The 22,437-nt window shown below is 39.4% G+C and overlaps 1 protein-coding gene across 1 annotated transcript in view; it reads right to left on the bottom strand.

The window, feature by feature from the left end:
- Nucleotides 1-22,437, bottom strand: part of CTNNA3 (catenin alpha 3) — a 1,398,597-nt gene that overhangs the window by 449,929 nt on the left and 926,231 nt on the right. The window contains exon 11 of the mRNA XM_038743931.1: nt 18,330-18,486. Within this exon, the coding sequence (XP_038599859.1) occupies nt 18,330-18,486 (157 nt within the window). The remainder of the gene's footprint in view (nt 1-18,329; nt 18,487-22,437) is intronic.

The raw sequence follows: 22,437 nt of genomic DNA, 5'->3' as shown, positions 1-22,437 counted from the left end.
GTCAATTTTCTTAATAAAGTAAGTGGCCAGGTCAATGGGGGCCAGGTACAGGGGAGGCTGGGTGACAGGGGGCCTGAGGAGGAAGTTAAATGTCTGGAACAGCTGGTGAGGACGATGGACATGGGTGTCAATAAGGGTGGAGAAATAGTTTTTTCTGGGAAGAGGAGAGGGTAGAGTTAAAGCATTCAAGGAAAAACTTGTAGTGGACAAAGTCCATCTGATATTTAGATTTCTGCCAGCAGCACTCTGTGGTTCTTCTGTATGGCTAGGACCTGAACCCGTATAAACACATTCAATTTCTAGAGAGAATCAACCAAAAATCAGCTATATACGGCACTTTAACATCAGTATCAAGAGATCACAAATGACAAAAGTCTTAGAATGCAGTCAGACCACCAACATGGAAGCACAGATTATCACATCATCCAATCACTGGGTGGGATGTGATGAAAATAAAAGACCAAAGGATCTGCAAGAAGTGTTTTTTCAGTGGGCTTACATAGGACAAACAGGGTAGATAGAAGAAATACTTGAAAGTCCTAATGAAGTAAAACCATTGATTGTGTGCCATAGCAATGAGCAGTTAGGAGACAGCAGGACAAGGTAGAGCAATGAAGAGTGCAGCTGCAAGAAATGAGATGATTATCCTGAAGAAGAGGCTTTAGGAACACCATGTCATCAGGAGGAAGAAACTAGCACAGTATCAGGCACTGAAGTGAACGAATACAGTATTGTAGAAAGGAAAAATATTTGCATGCCTGCGATTCAGAAGGGATTATGGGCCACATTTTTCCCACATTTGTGCACAACTACAGAAAAATATTCTGGTTAGTAAGCCAATGCCTTGAGAGAGGGATAAACATAGAAGGCTAATGCTATCCTTCAGGCTTGAAGAACTCTAAATCTAGTCTTTTAAACAATAAAGCATCATGGTGTACTGGACAGAGCACAGGCCAGGAAGTGAGAAGATTATGGGTTCTAATCCTGCTCTGCCACTTCTCTGCTGTGTGACCTTGGGCAAGTCACTTTACTTTGGGGTGCCTCAGTTCCCTCATCTATAAAATGGGTATTGAGGCTGTGAGCTCCAAATGGGCCAGGGACTGTGTCCAACCTAATTTGCTCATATCCACCCCAGCGCTCAGTACAGTGACTCACACGTTGTAAGCACTTAACACATACATTATTATTCTATACTTTTTTCCTCTAGACTGTAAGTTCGTTATGGGCAAGGAATGTGTCTTGTTATTGTTGTATTGTACTCTCACAAGTGCTTAGTGCAGTGCTCTGCACACAGTAAGCTCTTGATAAATACCATCGAATGAATAAACAGCATCGATGAAGTTCAAAAATAACAGTCTGGCCGTTGGCAACACCATCTTCAAAATGAGAGACAATTACCCAAATTTATAGATTCAAATCAATCAATAATATTTATTGAGTGTTTACTCTATGCAAAGCATTGTACTAAGTGTTCAGGAAAATACAGTGAACAAAATCCTTTTCCTCAAGGGGTTTTTAATCTAGCGTGAAAGACAGATACTAAAATAAATCACAGGTCTCCTGAATTCCCAGATCCATGGCTTTTCCATTAAAACTGTATAAAATTTCAATTTTACAGTAGGTATTCACAAAGTATTTGGATGCAGTTTCAGTGGTGGAGTACTCTTGTATATATTTCCATCTGGTAGGAGTAGAACCTAAATATGCCAGAAGAAAGCAGCTCAGAAAATCTGATGCCTTCCAATGAAAGGAGTCAATATCCTCCAGTAGGCCTTCCCTGACTAAGCCCTCATCTCCTCTTCTCTCACTCCCTTCTGTGTGCCCTTGCACTTGGATTTGTATCCTTTACTCACCCCATCCTCAACCCCACAGCATTTATTAACAACTCCATAATTTAATACCTATCTTCCCTCTAAGCTCGTTTCAGGCAGGGAACGTGTCTACCAACTCTGTCTACAGGTGTTTAGAACAGCGCTCTGCAGACAGTAAGTGCTCAATAAATATGATGAATTGATTAAGTCTACAGATGGATGGGTCATAGTAATAATGGCATTCACTGCATGTTCATAGATAAAAAGCACTTGGGAATTACAAAACAATTAGGTAAAACATTTCCTGACCACAAAGAGTTTAGAGAGACATAAAAGGTTTTTACACAGTAAACAGTATGAATAATTGACTGCACAATTAAATAACTGTTTATACTCAAGTGCTTCAGCTGGGTATAAATGAGTACATAAATGATATCATTGGTTGATGGGCTTTAATGATTTAGGACGCTAGGGATTAACTGTGGAAGACATGTTGAAGGATGTGGTCTTTCAGTTGGACTCAGGTCTGTGGTCTCTTGGATTTGGGGAAGGGAGGACTTTCAAGCCCACGAAACAACATGAGTGAGGAGATGGAGGCAGCAGAGTCTAGAGCAAGGTACAATTAAAAGATTTCTTGGGAAGAATGAAAACATGAAGGTGAGGAATAGCAGGTGAAGAAAGGAGGTATGCAACCTGGGGTGAAAGTTGGGTGAGGGCCTTGAAGCCAAATATGAGCAGTTTTTCCTTAATTTGGAGAGACAAGGTCAGACAGAGGAGTTTTTGTGGGAATGGAGAGTTATGTGTCAGGTGGCTGTTGAGGAAGACAGTCTGTGCAAAAGAAGATCATCAAAGAAGTGGATGCAATAGTCTACATGCAACTGAATATAAGGCTATGTACAAAGTGCTATGCTCTCCCAAGCCCACTCTGAGGATCACATCTGGAGAGTTTCCAGTACTCAACCAAAACTTGTATCAGAGTGGTAATTCTGTGGAATGAAAGGAAGGTTCCAGTGAATGTTGCTTGGGAAGATTTATCAGTAGATTGAATGGGAGAGTTGAAGGGCTGTGAGGAGTTGGAGGTGACACTGAGGACTGGGACGGGGAAGATGATGATATTGATATTGATCAGGATGGAAATGTTGAGAGGTTGAGTGGGTCCAGGAAAGACGAGTAGTTCTGTTTTAACCATATTGAATTTGGAAGTGCTCATGGTACATCCAAGAGAATGTAACCTAGAAACAAGGGAAGATATGTGATTTTAGGTTGGATGAGGGTCAGGGCTGGATATTTTGGGAGCCATCCTCAAACAGGTGTGAGCATGTGAACTTCCCAAAAGATGGACTGAGGCACATGAAAATTAAACAACAGAGCCTTGCCCAATGCTCACAGAAGTACAGGCTAGACTCTAGACTATAAATTCCTTGTGGGAAGGAAAGTCTCCCAAGGACTAAATATGGTGAAGTCTCTAAAGGATTAAGTATGATGCCCTCCATACAGTAAGTGCACAATAAATGCCATTGATTGATATGATCCAGGAGATGTTATGAAAGCAAAAACTACAGGATTTGGCTGAAGACTGAATTTGAGAGTTGAAGGAGGGTGAGGAGTCAAATATAATGGTCAGGGAGGATGGTGGTGATATTAAATGAGATAGGAAAACTAGGAAGAGGAGGAGATTCAGTAGGGAAGGTGGATAGTTTAGTTTTATAAATTGTAACTTTTAGGTGCCAGAATGACAACCAAGTGGAGATATCCTGTAGGCAAGAAGAGATGCTGAATTGGCGGTTTAGTAAAGGTTGAAATGGGTTTGTTTTTTTTTCCATTTTATTGAGAAAACCAAGTGAAAAGAAAAAAACAAAACCCACAAACAACCAAAACAGCCACAGCAGGACTACACCTGTAAAACAGCAGAGGAATCATAGCTGGGCACATGGAAGTAGGAGAAATTATTTCAGGGGCAGTACAGCAGTCTACCACTGAGAAGATTTGTAAAGACTGATAACAGCAATAATAATGGTGATGATGAAGATAATAATCCTTGTTAAGAGTTTACTACATGCCAAGCATAACATTGGGGTAGACACAAGATAATTATATGAGACCCATTAAATGTCCCATATATTTCTCTGTTATAGTTTGTTATAATTGTCAGACTGTAAAAGCACCCACTCTCAACTACCAAGTGAATGAGGAAAGACCTCGCTGAAGCAAGGGCCATCCAGATCTCATCTCTACAAACCACCTTCTTCAAACATTGTGATAGCAACTTCACACTCAGTCAGCCCATAGGTTGCAAATGGCAAGTGCTTAGTACAGTGCCTGGCAAATAGCAAGTGTTAGCAAATACCATTTTTTAAAAATGGCCATTTGTTGCAATGTTAGATACCCTTGCCAGAACATACCTATATTTCCCTTTGATTACTTTTGGAATTTCCTCAGGAAAGCTATCCAGTTCTAGTAATTAGCTTACCACACCTTAGGAACTTGATCAAATTCTCATTGTCTAGCACACTTTGTTGTATTATGTCTGATGTGATTAACAATATGGGGCTAGGAAACCCTGCATCTTCCCAGAAACCACACTCTCAAAAGTCACTAATGAGCTCCTTCTTGCCAAATCAAATGGCCTCTACTCCATCCTACTCTTCCTTGTCCTCTCAGCTGCCTTCAACACGGTGGACCACGCCCTTCTCCTGGAAACCTTATCCAACCTTGGCTTCACTGACTCTGTCGTCTCCAGGTTCTCCTCTTAGCTCTCTGGCCATTCATTCTCAGTCTTCTTCACTGGCTCCTCCTCTGCCTCCACCCGCTAACTGTGGGGGTCCTGAAGGTTCTCCTTCTAGACTCTCTCCCTTGGAGAGCTCATTCATTCCCATGACTTCAACTACCATCTCTGTGCAGATGACACCCAAATGTACATCTCCAGCCCTGATCTCTCTCCCTCTCTCCAGTCTCACATCTCCTCCTGCCTTCAAGACCTTCCATCACATCAAACTTAACATGTCCAAAACAGAACTCCTTATCTTCTCAAACAAACCTTGTCTTCCCCCTGACTTTTGCATCACTTTAGATGGCACCACTATCCTATCTGTCTTACAAGCCCTTAATTTTGGCATTATCCTTGACTCCTCTCTCTCGTTCAACCCACTATTTAATCTGACACCAAATACTGTTAGTCCCACCTTCACAACATTTCTAAAACCTCCCTTTCCTCTCCATCCATACTGCTACCACATTAATACAATCGCTTATCTGATCCCGCCTGGATAACCGCATCAGCCTCCTTTCTGGCCTCCCAGTCTCCTATCCTTTCCCAATCCAGTCCATACTTAACTCCTCTGCCTGGATCATTTTTCTACAAAAACATTCTTTAAACAATATCCCACTCCTCAAAAGACTCCAGTGGTTGCCCATCCACCTCCGTATCAAAACAAAAACTCCTCACCATTGGCTTTAAAGCACCCCATCACCTTGACCCCTCCTACCTCATCTTGCTTTTCTCTTCCTACAACCCAGCCTGCACACTTCACTCTTCTAGTGCTAATCTTTTTACTGTGCCTCCACCTCACCTGTCTCACTGCCCATGTCCTGCCTTTGGCCTGAAACACCCACCCTCCTGTAATCCAACAAACAACCATTCTTCTTTGCTTCAAAACCTTATTGAAGGCATATCTCCTCCAAGAGGCCTTCCCAGACTAAGCCCCACTTTTCCTCATCTCCCACTTCCTTCTGAGTTGCCCTGACTTGCTCCCTTTGTTCTTCCCCACCCCTCCCAGCCCAAGAGCACATATGTACTCATTTGTAATTTCATTTATTTGTATTGTTGTCTGTCTCCCCCACTCAAGACTGTGAGAACATTTTGGGCAGAGAATGTCACTGTATTGTGGTATTGTACTTTCCCAAGCACTTAGTACAGTGCTCTGCATACAGCAAGTGCTCAGTAAATATGGTTGAATTAATGAATGGAAACTGAACTGGTTATGCTTTTCTGATATCTCAAGTCAGTGAATGCAGACCTTACATCAGTCATATCAGAGAAGCAGCATGGCTCAGTGGAAAGAGCATGGGTTTGGGAGTCAGAGGTCATCAGTTCTAATCCTGGCTCTGCCACCTATCAGCTGTGTGACTTTGGGCAAGTCACTTAACTTCTCTGTGCCTCAGTTACCTCATCTGGAAAATGGGGATTAAGACTGTGAGCCCCACATGGGACAACATGATTACCCTCTATCTCCCCCAGCACTTAGAAGAGTGCTTGGCACCTGATAAGCACTTAACAAATATCAAACTTATTATTATTATCATTGAGTAGCTCTACTGATTCTGAAACCAGTCTTATCCATTTTATGAAGAAATTTCCATTAAAGTTTTAAAACTCCTCATCACGTGCTCATCTGCTTTTCTTCCTTGTCTAATCTCTTGTTTACACCTGTCGTCCATTTCTACAGACTTTCTGTTTCCATCACGTGGACGAGCTTCTTAAGGGCTTTTGAGCCTTGCCTCCTCTTTGGTGTTTAACTGAACATTTGAATACAACAACATTAAAATTGAAAATTGAAATGACTGGTTTTAGAGTGGTGGAGAGGGGTTCTAGCAGCCTGATTCAAAACATAAAATGTAAGTTTCAATTGCCTTCTGTCAAACTGTTTGGAAAATACTGCTTTAGAGAATGGTTTGCTTATTTCTTGGTTCATTGTCTGTAAAAGCGTTATTTAGGCAAATGGTTTTAAAATTTGCCATTTTTCTAAAACAACTACCTTCTCCATTTAAATTGCTACAGTAAATACACAATTTACTCAGGGGATTGTTCAAAAGAATAAGTACCTGAAATTTCTGAATGATAAAGTAAGTGATGCTTTCTTTATGACTCACATGCATAAGTTTGGTAGTCAGATTCTATTATTTCTTCTTATTAAGAAATCAAACACATTTCACTTGTGCTCAGCTTCATAGAATTCCCAGCTTTAAAAGGACTGAATTTTCATTTCTTTAAGACTTCTTATCCAAAGGTTATGGAAAAATACCATTGCAATCATCCATTTATGCTCTCCTTGTCAAGAAAATTTCGAAATGCTTCTGAAGCATGCATTTTATATTAGCCGCTATTGTCTAATTAACCAAAAAATTTCAAGTTCATAAAAAAACAAATGAAAAATCCAGCAGATTTCACACTAGGAAATAAAGAGCTAAGCCCCTAAACTTTAGCAGTTTAGAAAATGTGCTTCATTTTTTACATTAATGTAAGGTACCCTTTCTGTAGTAGTTACTATGCAATTATTACAACCACCAGCAACTCCAATTAGGAGACTATTCCAACAAGAGATCTAACCATAACTTTGTTTTATTCTTGTAAGCTGTCCAATAGGGCCACACTATGTAGAGATTTTGTTCTTCCTCCAGTGTTTGTTTTGTCTTTCTGAATAAAGGACAAATTGTGTTCTCCCTTGCTAATGTGAATATTCTGCTGAAGATGGGAAAGTCTGAGCTAAATAATAAATAAAATGCAGCATCCAGCTATTGCTACATAAAAAGATTTGTATTGAGTCAATTCATTACCCTCATTTAGCTTTCTTATGTACCATCTCTGAGTCTTTTAAAAACTAAAACACACCAGTGACTGTAGATTTCCGGGCAGGAGAACAGAGGAAACCTCATCTTCACTGAAGATGAGACAATTCTTCTGTTCCCGTTTCAATCTGTCAGATGATGATAATTCTTGACATGTTCCTGCCTGACGGGAGGATTAATGAGGTAAGGTTCTTAATAGTCCTGGGATGTAATGTGTTGTGCATACAAATGGCAGAATTTGTAGAGAAAAACAAATGGAAAGGCATGGAACAACTATTGTTATTATAGTATAAAAATTGTGGATACATGTAGAAGTAAATTAATTTACATGGTGAGATTGTCAATATTCCTCATGCTTTCATAAAGTGCTTTTAATCAACACAGCTACTGCACCATACCTTTTCAGAATGTGAGAATGAGGCTAATAAACATCCTATAGTATTTCCTATTTTAGCTTTAGATTACAATGTTTTCCAATGTGCCTTTAAACTTCTGAAATATTCTTATATTGAAGTGCAATGGTTATTAGTCATTTTACAAAAATTCAGATAACCACATTATTTGGGCCCAAATCTCAAAGAAAGATTTACATGGCATGGGGTGTGTGCGCATGAGTGTGTGTGCACCCATAGGTGTACTTGTGGGTGGGTGGGAAGCAATTTGGATGTGACAGGGAGGGTGTCTGTGCTAAATCACATCTGTGCTCTTGGGCTCTCCCCAGCCCAGCCCAGATTCTGGATTCCTTCCTCACACCCAAAAGGGTGGAGAAGGGAAGAGGAGTGGATCCAGAAGACAGGGGACCCTATGGAAGCTTCTCAAGAACAAAAAATAATCCTCTAAGAAATGGGAGCACACTGCTCTGAGCTCCCAACCCCCAAATGGGGATGAATCTTCCTCCCTCCTACTTAATCTGTGAATCCCAGAGACTAATCAGATTAATGGTTCTGGAGCTAGGGAAGGATCAGTGGTTCCACCAGCATTAACATATTCTAGGTTCTGTGGATTACCTGGTCAGAAATGTGGAGCCATATCTTCGAGGGTCATCGGTGACCACTATTCTGAGCTTGTGCCCTCTTCCCTTGGTCTTTTTTAGCCTGGCCTTTTGGATGAGCAACTGAGGCAAAATTCGCCAGGGTATTAACCTAAGTAAGGTGCTTTCATATGATGCACATTTTGAGAATCTAGAAGGCTGTGTGAAACAGGAGCAGTATCTAACCCTTATTTAAGGAAGGCACTACAAGTTTCAAAAGGCAGGGTGCAGTTGACACTTCAACTATGATTGCTGGGTTGAGCAATAGAGAGACTAAGCTAATGCATCATAATCAGTATTTGCTACCTCTGTGGCCAACCTAGTCATTATTTTGGTGAGTTCTTTTTCTAACATTATAAAAACTGGTTCATTACGTTCGACAGCAAGGACGTGTTCTTAATAATTATGCTATTTATTAAGTCCGTACTATGCGCCAAGCAGCATACTAAGTGCTTGGGTTGATACAAGATAAGCAGGTTGGACCAAATCCCTGTTATATATGGGATTCACAGATTCCTCTCTGCATCAAGCAGAAACACCTGACCTTAGGTCTTAAAGGGTACTCACTTCTCACCCAATTATCTAAGTTTCTCTCCTACTGTTACATAGTCTGAACAATTTCTCCTCTTAAATCCGCCTACTCACTGTGTCTCCTTATCTCTCTCACCATCATTGTCTTTCATTCATTCATTCGCATTTATTGAGTGCTTATTGTGTGCAGAGCACTGTACTAAGTGCTTGGGAAGTACAAGTTGGCAACATATAGAGACGGTCCCTACCCAACAGTGGGCTCCCAGTCAAGAAGGGGGAGACAGAGAACAAAACAAAACATATTAACAAAATAAAATAATTAGAATAAATATGTACAAATAAAATAAATAGGGTAATAAATATGTACAAACATATATACATATATACAGGTGCTGTGGGGAGGGGAAGGAGGTAAGACGGTTGGGGGGCCTTTCTCAGGCCCTCCCTTTCATCTGGAATTCTCTCCCGCTTTACATCTAGCAAACCACTGCTCTTTTCATCTTCAAGGCCCTCCTGAAACCTCATCTCCTCGAGGAGGCATTCCCTGATTAAACTATCATCTTCTCAACCTATTCTCCTCCTACTGCCGCTTCAGCAATTCAGGGTCACCTAAGCACTTGGGTACTCATCCCTTTCACCACTCATAGCACCTATTATGCACAAAGTTCTGTACTCCATTGTGTTCTCCTACCTGAAATTTGGTTTAGATTCTAAGATCCTTGAGGATAGGGATCACTTCTCCTACCACTATTGAACTTGCACAAGTGCTTGCTTAGTGCAGCGTTAAGTACAGAGTAAGTGCTTAATAAATAATATTGATCAAGTGAATGATCCAAGGATCTTCTTGGAGGTTGGAAAATATTTTTGAGTTCCACTTATTGCAAATCTGAACCACAGGTTCATTCTGGAGCCTGACCCATCCCCAGGTGGATCCTAAATGGAACCAAAGCAGATGGAGAATAAAGAGGAACAAGGGATAGAAAGGGGTTCTGTAGAAAGACACAGAAACAGTGCAGAATGTGACTGCTGTGGTCAAATTATAAGACTAAAACCATGTTATAATAGTCATAGTAGAATAGTCTTCTTTTAGAGGCTGATGTATTTTAAATAATTTCATAATAGTTTGACAAAAGTACCACCTTACAGACATATAGAGTATGTGCTTCATATGTAAAACACCAATTCTGCTGTTAGACATTTTGTGATTGCATTGAACAAGCAGCCCTTTGCACATATGTAACTCAGCTATAGACTCCATGTAACATGCTCAAGACTTCAAAACAATGATTTTTTTCTATAGGAAAACATTTACCAGAAAATTATGACAACTTAATTGGTATAGCATAGCATAAAACCGCAATTGTTTAACATTTACCAATTACACAGAGCCTTTCAATTATACATTTAAGAACAAATTACTGAAGACCAGATTGAAAATTGAAAATTATTGCAAAGTATTTTTTTTTCAGAAACAAACCACATGGGGTTATTTTTATGTCTTCTTGTAATTAAATCCTATAAGTCATTTAAATGCCAATATATTTAATAGTGATACTAGGATCACATAAAAGTAATAGTGAATTAACAACTGAGAGCTGATTCATCATCACTCCTATGAATGAATGACAACCATGGCTCCATTGCCACTGTAACTTAAGTTTCACTATCACTTTCCTGTTTGATAAAGTGTCTAGATTACAGAAGCACCTGCAGTACAATATATATTTAATAGTGATGGTGATGTGAACCTCCAACTAAAGCATTCTCTTCCCCATGGCATGGTTATTTATTTTCACAGTGTTAACTAACCATAGGCAAACATTCTGAATAATAAGGCTATAATCAAAGCTGCTGTCCTAACATGGGGCCTTTGGGGAGAAAAATTTGTGGATCATCATCATCATCATCAATCATATTTATTGAATGCTTACTGTGTGCAGAGCACTGTACTAAGCGCTTGGGAAGTACAAGTTTGCAACATATAGAGACAGTCCCTACCCAACAGTGGGCTCACAGTCTAAAAGGGGGAGACAGAGAACAAAACCAAACATACTAACAAAATAAAATAGAATAGATATGTACAAGTAAAATAAATAGAGTAATAAATATGTACAAACATATATGCATATAGGAAAGCATGAAATGTAGTCTGTCAATTTAGTGGAGGTGCAGGGGCCTGGGTTCTGCAATCAGACTTCAGGTAGTTGTACATGGCTATAAAAATAGTAATCTTGTTTGTACACTGCAATCCCTGCATTCCAAATCTGGTGCCAAGATTAGTGTTGTACCATACAGCTTCAAGTAAATGTTACTTTAGGTGTATCCTACGCAAATTGGGTCAGTCACTCCATTACATCACCTAGCTCCCTGTATACATCATATTATGCATTATAGGTGCTACCAAAACCCAGAATCCATGATCTCTCCTCTCAAAGGGTTTGCAGTCTAAAGGAATCATGTGAAGCCTTCTGCATTTCTATTTCGGCATGGCCTAGAGGAAAGAGCAGGGGACTGAATCAGGAGACCTGCATAGTAGTCCCAGCTCAACCACTGGACAACTGAGGGATCTGGGGCAAGTACTTAACTTTCCTGGGCCTCAGTTTTCTCATTTACAAAAATGGGGATTAAACTATCCATTCTTCCTCCCTTTCAATAATAATAATAATAATAATAATAATAATAATAATAATAATAATAATAATAATAATAGTATTTGTTAAGCTCTTATTATGTGCCAAGCAGTGTTCTAAGTGCTGGAGTAGATACAAGGTAAGCAGGTTGTTCCACGTGGGGCTCACAGTCTTAATCCCCATTTTACAGATGAGGGACCTGAGTCCCAGAGAAGTTAAATGCCTTGCCCAAGGTCACACAGCAGACAAATGGCAGAACCAGGATTAGAACCCACTACCTCTGGCTCCCAAGCCCGTGCTCTTTCCACTAAGCCATGCTGCTTCTCTTTTAGACCATTAGCCCTGTTTGGGGCAGCATCTGGGCCCAAACTGATTTTAAACATCATCTTTATTTGACATCTCAAAAGATTAAGCATCTTATGAACAAATGTAAACATCATGCCAAGTTTGTGCTGTGGCCTTGGAAGAGGATAAACCACCAACCAGAGAGAGTTTTAAATTGCTTCATGGCAATGTTTCTACAATAGAATTTTGTTTTTCTCCAAATGATTTACAGACAAGCAGTAAATCAGATTACCAGATATATAAACATTCAAAAATAATTTTATCCAAGTCCATGTCTAAAATATGCACCTCAGAGTAATTCTGTCAAAAATAACATTATTTATAGTTGACCCACTTCAAGTTAAAAGTTTCAGTTAAATTTTATGACTCAAATTTTATCAAAGTTGAAAGAGTAAACCCAATTTCAGCTTCACTAAAGATCTAATTTATAATAGTCATAATGTGGTCCCATGGTAAATCTGTTGTTCAATTAAATGAGATTGTCTTCAGTGAACTTTCCTGTTAGTTCATGGAATAATGCATGATAAATACCGACTTACATGCTTAAACTACTCTTCAGTCATGTAAGTATGGGCAGTAATTCAAAACTTAATTACCAGGAAAGTAATAATATATTACTTTTTGGAGCCTATTCAATCATCTTTGAGTAAATGCTTTCTCCCTGACTGCTCATGACTTACGAAAAGTAGGAGTCAAATTTTTACCCAGAGTCCACAGCATGCTTCATATTGCCCAACTTCATGTGAAAACTTAATCAAACAGGATGCAGGAGGAAAATGTGCTGCCATGACACACAGTTGTCATCTGTTTCAGCAATTACCATGGTCAGAGCTGCCATGGGCGAGAGGTTCTGCTTTTGAAGTGCTGTCCCCTGTTTAGAGAGGCATATCTCCAGAGGCTGCACTAGAACCCAACCACTGGCCCAAGAATCTCGGAGAGAAGTCTTTTGTTTCCCCCACTCTCCCGTGAGAACCGAATTTCTGACAGAAGAGGAGGAGGAAGTTAAGGAGCATCCTTTCTATCTGAGTTGACTGAAGTCAACAGAAAATAAGATATCTAGAAGTATACCACCCTAAACAGCAGGGAAGGCTAAGCATTACACAAGTCAATTTTTATATCGCAAGTGTCAACTCCTTTTCACCTAGACATTAAGAACTGTTGCACGTTTCTAACTTTGGAAATAAACTATGAAAACATGCCTGTGGATGTTTTATTTTCTTCTCTAATTTTCTGTAAAAGACAGGTTTCTGGCTATTTTCAGAAAGACAATCTAGATTTGTTTTTCACCAATCAATCAATTAATGATACTTACTGAGCATGTACTCTGTGCAAATAAGCTCTTGATCAGCAATGGGGTCACATTTTTACTGGCTTCTGATTAATCAAAACATGGCTATCAGTGTTTTGCTCTTTGGAAGGTAGTAACTTATTTAAAAACATTTTAATAATAATAATAATAATAATGAAGGCATTTATTAAGCGCTTACTATGTGCAAAGCACTGTTCTAAGCACTGGGGAGGTTACAAAGTGATCCAGTTGTCCCACGGGGGGCTCACAGTCTTAATCCCCATTTTACAGATGAGGGAACTGAGGCCCAGAGAAGTTAAGTGACTTGCCCAAAATCACCCAGCTGACAATTGGCGGAGCCAGGATTTGAACCCATGACCTCTGACTCCAAAGCCCACACTCTTTCCACTGAGCTACGCTGTTATTGTTTCATTTTCCTTTAGTTCAAATCTTTCTCATACTAAAACAGTTTTAGTTTATGTGCATAAATCATAAGTGAAGTATAAAGGTTTGGTTTCTATTTTAGTTTTTGTTTTGTTTCTTTTCAATAATAACTGCTCCTGAAAATTGTGAACATTCTAAAACTTGAACATTCCTACCTCTAAGATAGTACAACCAAATTTCAGATGTAAAAAAATATGCATTATAATCACAAGACACTCATCTCAGTGTCCATATTCAGAGTTTGTAAACTCCCTCCAAGACCTAGGATTATAGAAAAATAAATAGCTTGACCCTGCCACTCTTAACCAAGGAGATCACTGGCAACTCTACTTGAAGTGTGAAAATACTGATCATCTGTTTTTTTCCAGGAGTGATTTTCCACATGGTTTAAGGGGATCAGGTATGGGGGCCACCATCCTAGGGGGATGTATTTGCCATAAGAAGGTTGGAACATGGAAATGGATCAGTATGGACAGATAAATGACTTTTCAAATAGATTTTATCCCTATAATGGGGATAATGTCAGCTGAATCACATGAACTAGGTTGAACTCCTTTTGGAAAACTGAATTTTCCCTTTCAGTAAGAGTTATTTTTTCCAAAACTTTTTTTAAATGTTACTTTGGTACTTGCTAAATGCTTACTATATTCCATGCACTGTTCTGAGCATTGGGAGTAGATACAAGGTTATCAGGTTGGACACATTCCCTGTGATGCATGGGGCTAACAATCTATGCAGGAGGGAGTAGGATTTGTTCCTCATTTTACAGATGAGAAAATTGAGGCACAGAGAAGTTAAGTGGCTGGCTCAAGGTCACAGAGCTGGTAGATGAGGATTAGAGATTAGAACCCAAGTCCTTTGACTCCCAGGCGCATGCTCATTCCACTAGGTCGTGCTGCCTCTCTCTAGACCATGCTACTTCACTGCTTCTTGTTCAGAATATAATTTTTTTTTTACTGTTTATACTGAAATAGCAAACCCAACTGGACAGTATTATTTCAGTTTATCTTGTACCTAAAAGGTGGGCTTACATTGGCACTCGAGGGCTCCAAAATAGCAACAAAAATTAACAAAAGCATCTTGAACCCAATACTCTTCAAACCGACTGGGTCCATGAAAATTTTTCTGTTTGTGCCTTATTCTCTTCTTTCTTGCAGAGGGGGTCCTGCAAAATACCCTAGATGCTGCACTCTGAGGATGGGTAACCAGATGGAAAGAACCTGACATTGTGCCTCCGGTGTTCCCAAACATTGTGGTTCTGGGACAGGACATTTTTCTGTCAGTAGGGTAGTGTGAAGATATGGAGACTTTTTTTTTTAGTCTGTGCACCCTGGATCTACTGCCCAGAGAATTGTTCTAATTGTAATACTCATTAGTTGAACTCCAGTGGAACTAATTCAGGAAATCCTTAATAGTTATTGATGCATATTTCACTGACACTGTCCTCTCCTGGTCATCCTCCTATTTCACTGGCAGTCATTTTCAGTCTCTTTCAGAGACTCCTCCTCTGCCTCCCACCCTCTAACTGTGAGAGTCCCTCAAGGTTCAGTTTTGGGTCCATTTACACCTTCTCAGTTGGGGAGCTCATTAGCTCCGGTGGTTTCAACTACCATTTCTATGCAGATGCTTCCCAAATCCACATCTCCAGCCCTGATATCCTCCCTCTCTACAGTCCTGCATTTCCTCCTGCCTTCAAGACATCTCTACTTGGATATCTCTCCAATACCTCAAACTTAACACACCCAAAACACAACTCCTTATCTTCCATCACAAACCTGGTCCTCTCACTACATTGTATTCTTCCAAGTGCTTAGTATAGAGCTCCGCACACAGTAAGCACTTAATACAACTGATTGACTGATATCATATCACTGTAGACAACACCACCATCTCTCCTGTCTCACAAGCCCATAATTTTGGCCTTAACCTCAACTCATCTCTTTCATTCAACCTACGTATTCAATGTACCACTTCATCCTGTCGGTTCAACCCCTCTAGACTGTAAGCTCGTTGAGGTCAGGGAATGTGTCTCATATTGTTGTGTTGTACTCTCCCAAGAGCACAGTACAGTGCTCTGCACACAGTAATTGCACAATAAATGATTGATTCCAAATGCATAGTACAGTGTTCTGCATATAGTAAGCACTCAATAAATAGTTCTTCATAGCATCACTAAAAGCCACCCTTTCCTCTGCATTCAAACTGCTACCATGTTAATCCAAACACTTAACCTATCCTACCTCGATTACTATTTGAGCCTCCTTGCTCACCTCTCTGCCTCCTGTCTTTCCCCAATCCAGTCCATATTTCACTCTGCCACCCAGATCATTTTTTTCTCTAAAAACGTTCAGTTCATGTTTCCTCACACCTCAAGAACCTTCGGTGGTCGTTTACCTCTGCACCAGAGAGTCCTTACCATCAGCTTTAAAGCACTCAAAAACCTTGCCCCATCTATCTCACCTCACTACTCTCCTACTACAACCCAACCCACACACTTTACTTTTCTACTGCCAATCTACTCACGGTACCTCGATATCATCTATCACTCCATCAATCTCTCGTCATGTCCTGCCTCTGGCTTGGAATGCCCTCACCCTCTTCATATCTGACAGATGATTACTCTTCCCACCTTCAAAATCTTATTGAAGGCATATCTGCTCCATTTCCTCTTCTCCCACACCCTTCTGCATTGCCCTTGCACTTGGATTTGCTCTCTTTATTCACTCCTCCCTCAGCCCCACAGTATTTCCATGCATATTTGCAATTCATTCATTTATAATGTTTGTCACCATCTATCTGCCTACTAAAACCCAAAATATTCCTCTACCACTGACCTAACCTCCGTACCTCTATCTCATTTAACTCATGGCTGACCCCTAACTTATGTCCTGTCTCTGCTCAAACTCTATACCACTTCATATCTGAAGGACCCACCTTCAAACCTTATTAAAAAATCACATCTCCTCCAAGAAGCCATCCCTGACTAAGCCCTCATTTTCCCTACTCCCTCCCACTTTTGCATCATTGTTGCACTTGGATTTGTACCCTTTACTCACCTCACCCTCAGCTCCCCAGCTCTTAATTACATATTGTAATTCATTTTAATGTTTGTATCCCCATCTAGACTGTAAGTTCCTTGTGGGAAGCGAACGGGTCTACCAACTCTGTTATATTATACTCCCCCAAACGTTTAGGACAGTGCTCTGCACACAGTAAATGCTGAATAAATACGATTGATTCATTGATTGTTTGACCTCTGCTCCACATCCATCCCCTTTCTGGCCTCCAGAGGATAGGGCTGACTAGCCCAATAAAACTAAAGGGGAGAAGTTAATGTTGATAGCCTCACAGTGACAATTCCCGGAAGCTCATGTGACCCATTTCCCTCATGAGCAGATCAGCTCTAAAATAAAGAAAAAGTTGTGGGAAATATTTTGCATTGTTCCAAAAGTGTACACTGCCTGCTTGCTCATCTCCTAGGGCTAAGAAAAATCCCTAACAGGAAGCGGGGCAGGATTTGGCAGGGTGAGGTGTGGAAAAGTGCTTAGTACAGTGCTCTGCACACAGTAAGCACTCAATAAATATGATTGATGAAAAATGTTCCCTCAGCACAAGAATTAGGGCCCCAAATTAGGACATTATTAGGACTATTTCCACTCTAATTAAAATAACAGTTCTCTTTTTCATCTTTTTCACTGTATTTGAGTTGCTTCAGCATCCCTTGGGTCACCTGCTCAATTTGCATTGAGTGCCTATTCATAGCCTCTGTTTCAAGAGGAATTTTTTAAGGACCTCAATTTTTATTATATTTTGGTTTTTAAAACTGACTAAATTAAATACTTGTTTGATATGCAAGTCAATTTTTGTTTAAAAACACATATTCCTAGCCTGTGGCTATGTGGTGCATGAAATATCTGAGGCAACCTCAGAGATTTACTTCTCCCTTAAAATGAAGAATTTTGGAGATGAGAAATTATAAGAACCTTGGGAAAAAATATTTTTATATGAAAGGCAGAGAAATACCAGAATTTTTTTCATATTACTCCTTCTACTGTATTTAAAAAAGTAACTGATTCAAAATTCATAAGCCTAAAGAGTTTAATTTAAAAGATGCCACAGTCCTAGCTGAAATGTACTATTTATAAACAGAGAGAAAAGTGAGAAAAATCAATGAGGTTGGCCAACCTCACCATCATCATCATAATATAAAATGAATCATCATTATTATTAAGCACTTTCTACGTGTCAAGCACTGTTCTGTGTTGGGATACATACAAGTTACTCAGCTCATATACAGTCCCTATCCATGTGAAGCCCAGCTTAAATAGGAGGAAAATCAAGTCCTTTTGACAAAGGAGGAAACTGAAGCTCAGAAAGCTTAAATGAGTTGCCCAAAGTCTCACAGCAGGCAAATGGTGGAGCAGAGATTAGAACTCATGTCCCCAAATTCCCAAGCTGGTGTTCTTTCCACTAGGCCACGATTCTCCTCATCACAGCAGAAGCACTTCAGAAAGACAAAGCTGTGCTCAAACGAAAAGCTTTACTTTTCATCCTTACCTATTTAAAACAAGTCTTTGGTGGGAGAAAAGAAGAAAAGATTTCCAGCACTTAGAACAGTGCTTTGCACATAGTAAGCGCTTAACAAATACCATCATTATTGTTATTATCAGGACTTGTGAACCTACCAGATACTGCTAGAAAGTCATCGATGCTGGTAATTTCATCCACTGCCTCGATGAGAACATGTATGTGATTCTCCCATGTGCGCTTATACATTTCCATGTTGTTCTTTACCACTTGGCTTTTAGGTCGGGCAGCAAGAGCCAAAGCAGCATTGATAACCTGCGGGAATCAAAATGAGAGAGGCTGATTTCATCTGGGAGGTATTCTAATAGATAGATGCATTTCCCCTCCAAAACACGCCATGCAGTTATATAACTTTTGTTTGTAGTCACAGTTGGAATGCTAGTCAAATGCTGAATACTTTAACCTCTCCAGGAAGCTACGATTTCACCTTACTTCAGGTGAGAAAACAATCATTTTCTGTTAATTTACTTAAGGGAAACTCTTTACTTAAATGTCTATTTACTTACTTGCCATTTAGTTTAAAGAACAGGATTGGATGTGCTTGCAAATATCATTCTGATATTATGTCTTTTATGAGAAGGAAGCCCATTAAACTTTAAGGAACCAATGCCAAATTTAGAGAGATCTACTGTGTAATATTCCCCGATTTCATCTTCAGATTTTTATTAACCTATTAACTTAAGAGCTAACTATGTGTTTACTGCAGAAAAATAGACAAAGTCTTCAGTCCCTACTGTTTTATTGTTCCCAGGGCTTGACAAGTGTTTATACAAGTGGAAGTGGGTAAATTATTGTGCCCTCAAAAAGAAACGATTCTTTAAAACTGGTGGCATAGGAGGGCTATATGGGAGATTTGATTACGCTTAAAATCCAATTCTGGTGTAAATTCAATTTAGCAGATACATGCTGCACAACGTGTTGAGATGGTCAATTGTCCCCTGCCACACTCTTTAAGCAATTAGCATGAACCTGAAATCAGTCACTCTCCAAAGTTTTGAGTTAAAGTTGTGTTCAGCTCTGTTGTAAAACGGACTCTCACAACATATCCCTCTCTTCCTCAGCTAGAAGCATCCGAAAAATCTTTTGAGTTTTCAGACTCCCTTCATACACAACTGAAGAGACATTTAATACAACTGTATTGATTCTGCCAAAAAGCCTTTTTAAAAGTGCTAGCACTGGGAGCCATTTTGGCCCTTCAACTATTTCAATAGATGGGCTTCTGAATACCCACCTCAGCAGAACCAATCAACATTTGAATCCAGCATTCTTGAAGATCTCAAAAGCCTCTCAAAATGGGAATGCAGTTTCTCCTTTCTGAACAGCACACTTTAAGAGCACCACAACTGCCTTTTGAGGGAAAACAAATAACTAGCCCACCTGGAATTCCTTTGATTCTTGTTCCATAGCTGATAATAGCATACCTCCCGCCACCAAACTTGCTTTCCCATGGGCCTTTTTTCCCCCCAGAGTAATTTTTGCAGTTATCTGCAGATAATGTTCAGAATGCCTACTTGAATACAAAAACAGAGGCAAATCCAACACTAACTTTATCTGAGGAGAATATTCTCCCATAAGTCACTCAGTTTGAAATGATAAAAATAATTTGGCATTTCTTGTCAGGTATTTCTGGCCCATCAGAGATAAACAAATATCTTTTCCATTTTAGGAAACATGCCAACTACAGATAAGTAGGCTTGTTTCAATGTTGTAGGAAACCTAATTCGCTGGATATGCACAGGCAACCTTTATTTCTACACCGTCCCTTTTAACAAAGCAACCATTTACTGAACGGCTGCCCCCCTCAGAGAAGAGCTTGGTTATTACAATTACATTCATCATTGTTTCCATGGGCAAAGTTTTGAAAACATTTTACAGGAGAATGCAGAATGATTTTCACAGAATAATTTCGTATTTGGTATTGTCAATGACCTAAATATCTTAAGGCTGACAAAGTTACTATGGCAGTCATCAGAGTACAACATGCACTGCCTACATAGATAGAACTGGTTGCTGGAGTAATTAAGCATGTAAATAGCACCGGTATTGAAGGCATTCATATGCATGTAAGTTTATTCATTGAATTTAGAGCTATAAACACTACACTTGGTGAATCTATAATATTTAGATCAGAAAAAAATTGCCCTGGGCAAATCAATACCAAAATTCCTTAATAATCAGGCTTCATTTAAACACCTAAATACTGTTGTCATTTAAAGGTCATTGTTCTTCACCCTGTTTTTGATTCCATTTCTTTGAGAGAAGCATTTCACTCATTCAATTGTATTTATTGAGTGCTTACTGTGTGCAGAGTACTGTACTAAGCGCTTGGGAAATACAAGTCGGCAACATATAGAGACGGTCCCTACCCAGTAATGGGCTCACAGTCTAGAAGGGGGAGAAAGACAACAAAAGTATAGACCTGAGAGTCACAGGAACTGGGTTCTAATTCTGGCTCCACTACTTGACTGCTATTTGACCCTGGGCAAGTCACTCAGCTTCTCTGTGCCTCAGTTTTCTCATATGCAAAAATGAGGACTAAATCCTACCCACTCCTACTTAAACTGTGAGCTCCATATGGGGTAGGGACAGTGTCCAAACTAATAACCTTTGTATATATCCCAGAGATTAGACTAGTGCTTGGCATATAATAAATGTCATAATTATTTGATGATTAATTCTTTCTAGCTCTGCCTGTATCACTCAGACGCTTATTTAGAATTAGCATGCTTTGGCACATGGAAAAATTTCCATTTTCCATTCATTCAATGCATTCAATTGTATTTATTGAGCGCTTACTGTGTGCACAGCACTGTACTAAGCACTTGGAAAGTACAATTCGGCAACAGAAAGAGACAATCTTTACGCAAAGATGGGCTCACAGTTTTGGCTACAGCTATATCATAGGAAACCAGGCATTTGAAACGTTAGGGAAACAAACTTTCCAAAGGATGTAAAAACTGAAAGATAGTCTCCCACAAACCTCTAGCAATAATTAAAATCTAGTGACTTTAGTGGCATGATTATATTTCAAGTGAAATTTCACTCACTTATGCTGGGGTACAACTTGAAACTACTTCAGAAAGAAAGCTAGAGTAACTTACTTTTATGGGAGACTGTGAAATATTGGCTCATATGAAACTAATTTTAACCAATACTATTTCTTACCATCCTAAATAAAGAGTATTCTGTGTAAAAGATGAGGCAAAGCTGCATCAGTGTACTTTGTGGTACAGATGTGGAGATATTTTTGAAAGAATACCCTGTATACTTGTATTTCATATCTGGAAAAAAAAAGTGCCTCCCTCCCACTTGGAAAAAAAACAAAAACCTTCCTTCAGACTCCTATTTATCAGTTTGCTACATATAGGTCTCAAGGCACAGATGAATTTTTAAATTACAATTAATAACACCACCTTGAGAAAAGGTATTATAAGCTTGAGAGTATTCATTCCACGACAGTGTGTGCATTGCTAAAAGACTACTCCCAATTAGGCAATTCACTGATTTGTTCATGCTCTGCATTCACCCCACCAAGGAAGTGTGGAATTGCATACATACTAGCAGAGTCGTAGGTGCCTTTCTGTAAAAAATAAAATAAGATGAAGCACTGGTCCAGTTAACAGCTACAATTATGGCAGGAATACTGTTTCCATCAACTACATGGAAGAAAAATTAAATTCTGATGTATATCCTGTAAAGAGCAACTAGGAGGGAAAAAACTCTTAGAAATCAATGAAGAACTTAACTTGTCCTTATATTTTCCTTTTCTTTTTTATTAACCCTTAGAAAACTAATGGAAATAATTTCTTCAGAAACCTAGAAATTTTTTTTTTTTTGAATGGAACAACAGCTGGAAGAGTAGGGAGCTTCTCCCAGGAGACATACAGTGTGGACACTTAACCCTTTTCTGCCTTAGCCTGTATTCATCACTAAATACATTACAAATACTAGATCACTGCAAATTGCTGTGGACAATCTTGCAGATTTAGCAGAGCACTGGAGCAGTGATATTGATTGAGTGCTTACTGTCTGCAGCACACTGTACTTGGGAAAGCAAAATACAATAGAGTTAGTAGATATGATCCCTGCCTTCAAAGAGGTCATAATGTAACAGGAACTAACAATGAGGAAAACAGATTGTGAACTTTCACCTGTAAAACCCCTACACGTAATTAAATATTTTCATCAAATTATGACACATAGGTA

Source organism: Tachyglossus aculeatus, chromosome 3 (assembly GCF_015852505.1).
Source record: "Tachyglossus aculeatus isolate mTacAcu1 chromosome 3, mTacAcu1.pri, whole genome shotgun sequence".
NCBI classification, from domain to species: domain Eukaryota; kingdom Metazoa; phylum Chordata; class Mammalia; order Monotremata; family Tachyglossidae; genus Tachyglossus; species Tachyglossus aculeatus.
This window is presented reverse-complemented; position numbering and strand designations above follow the sequence as displayed.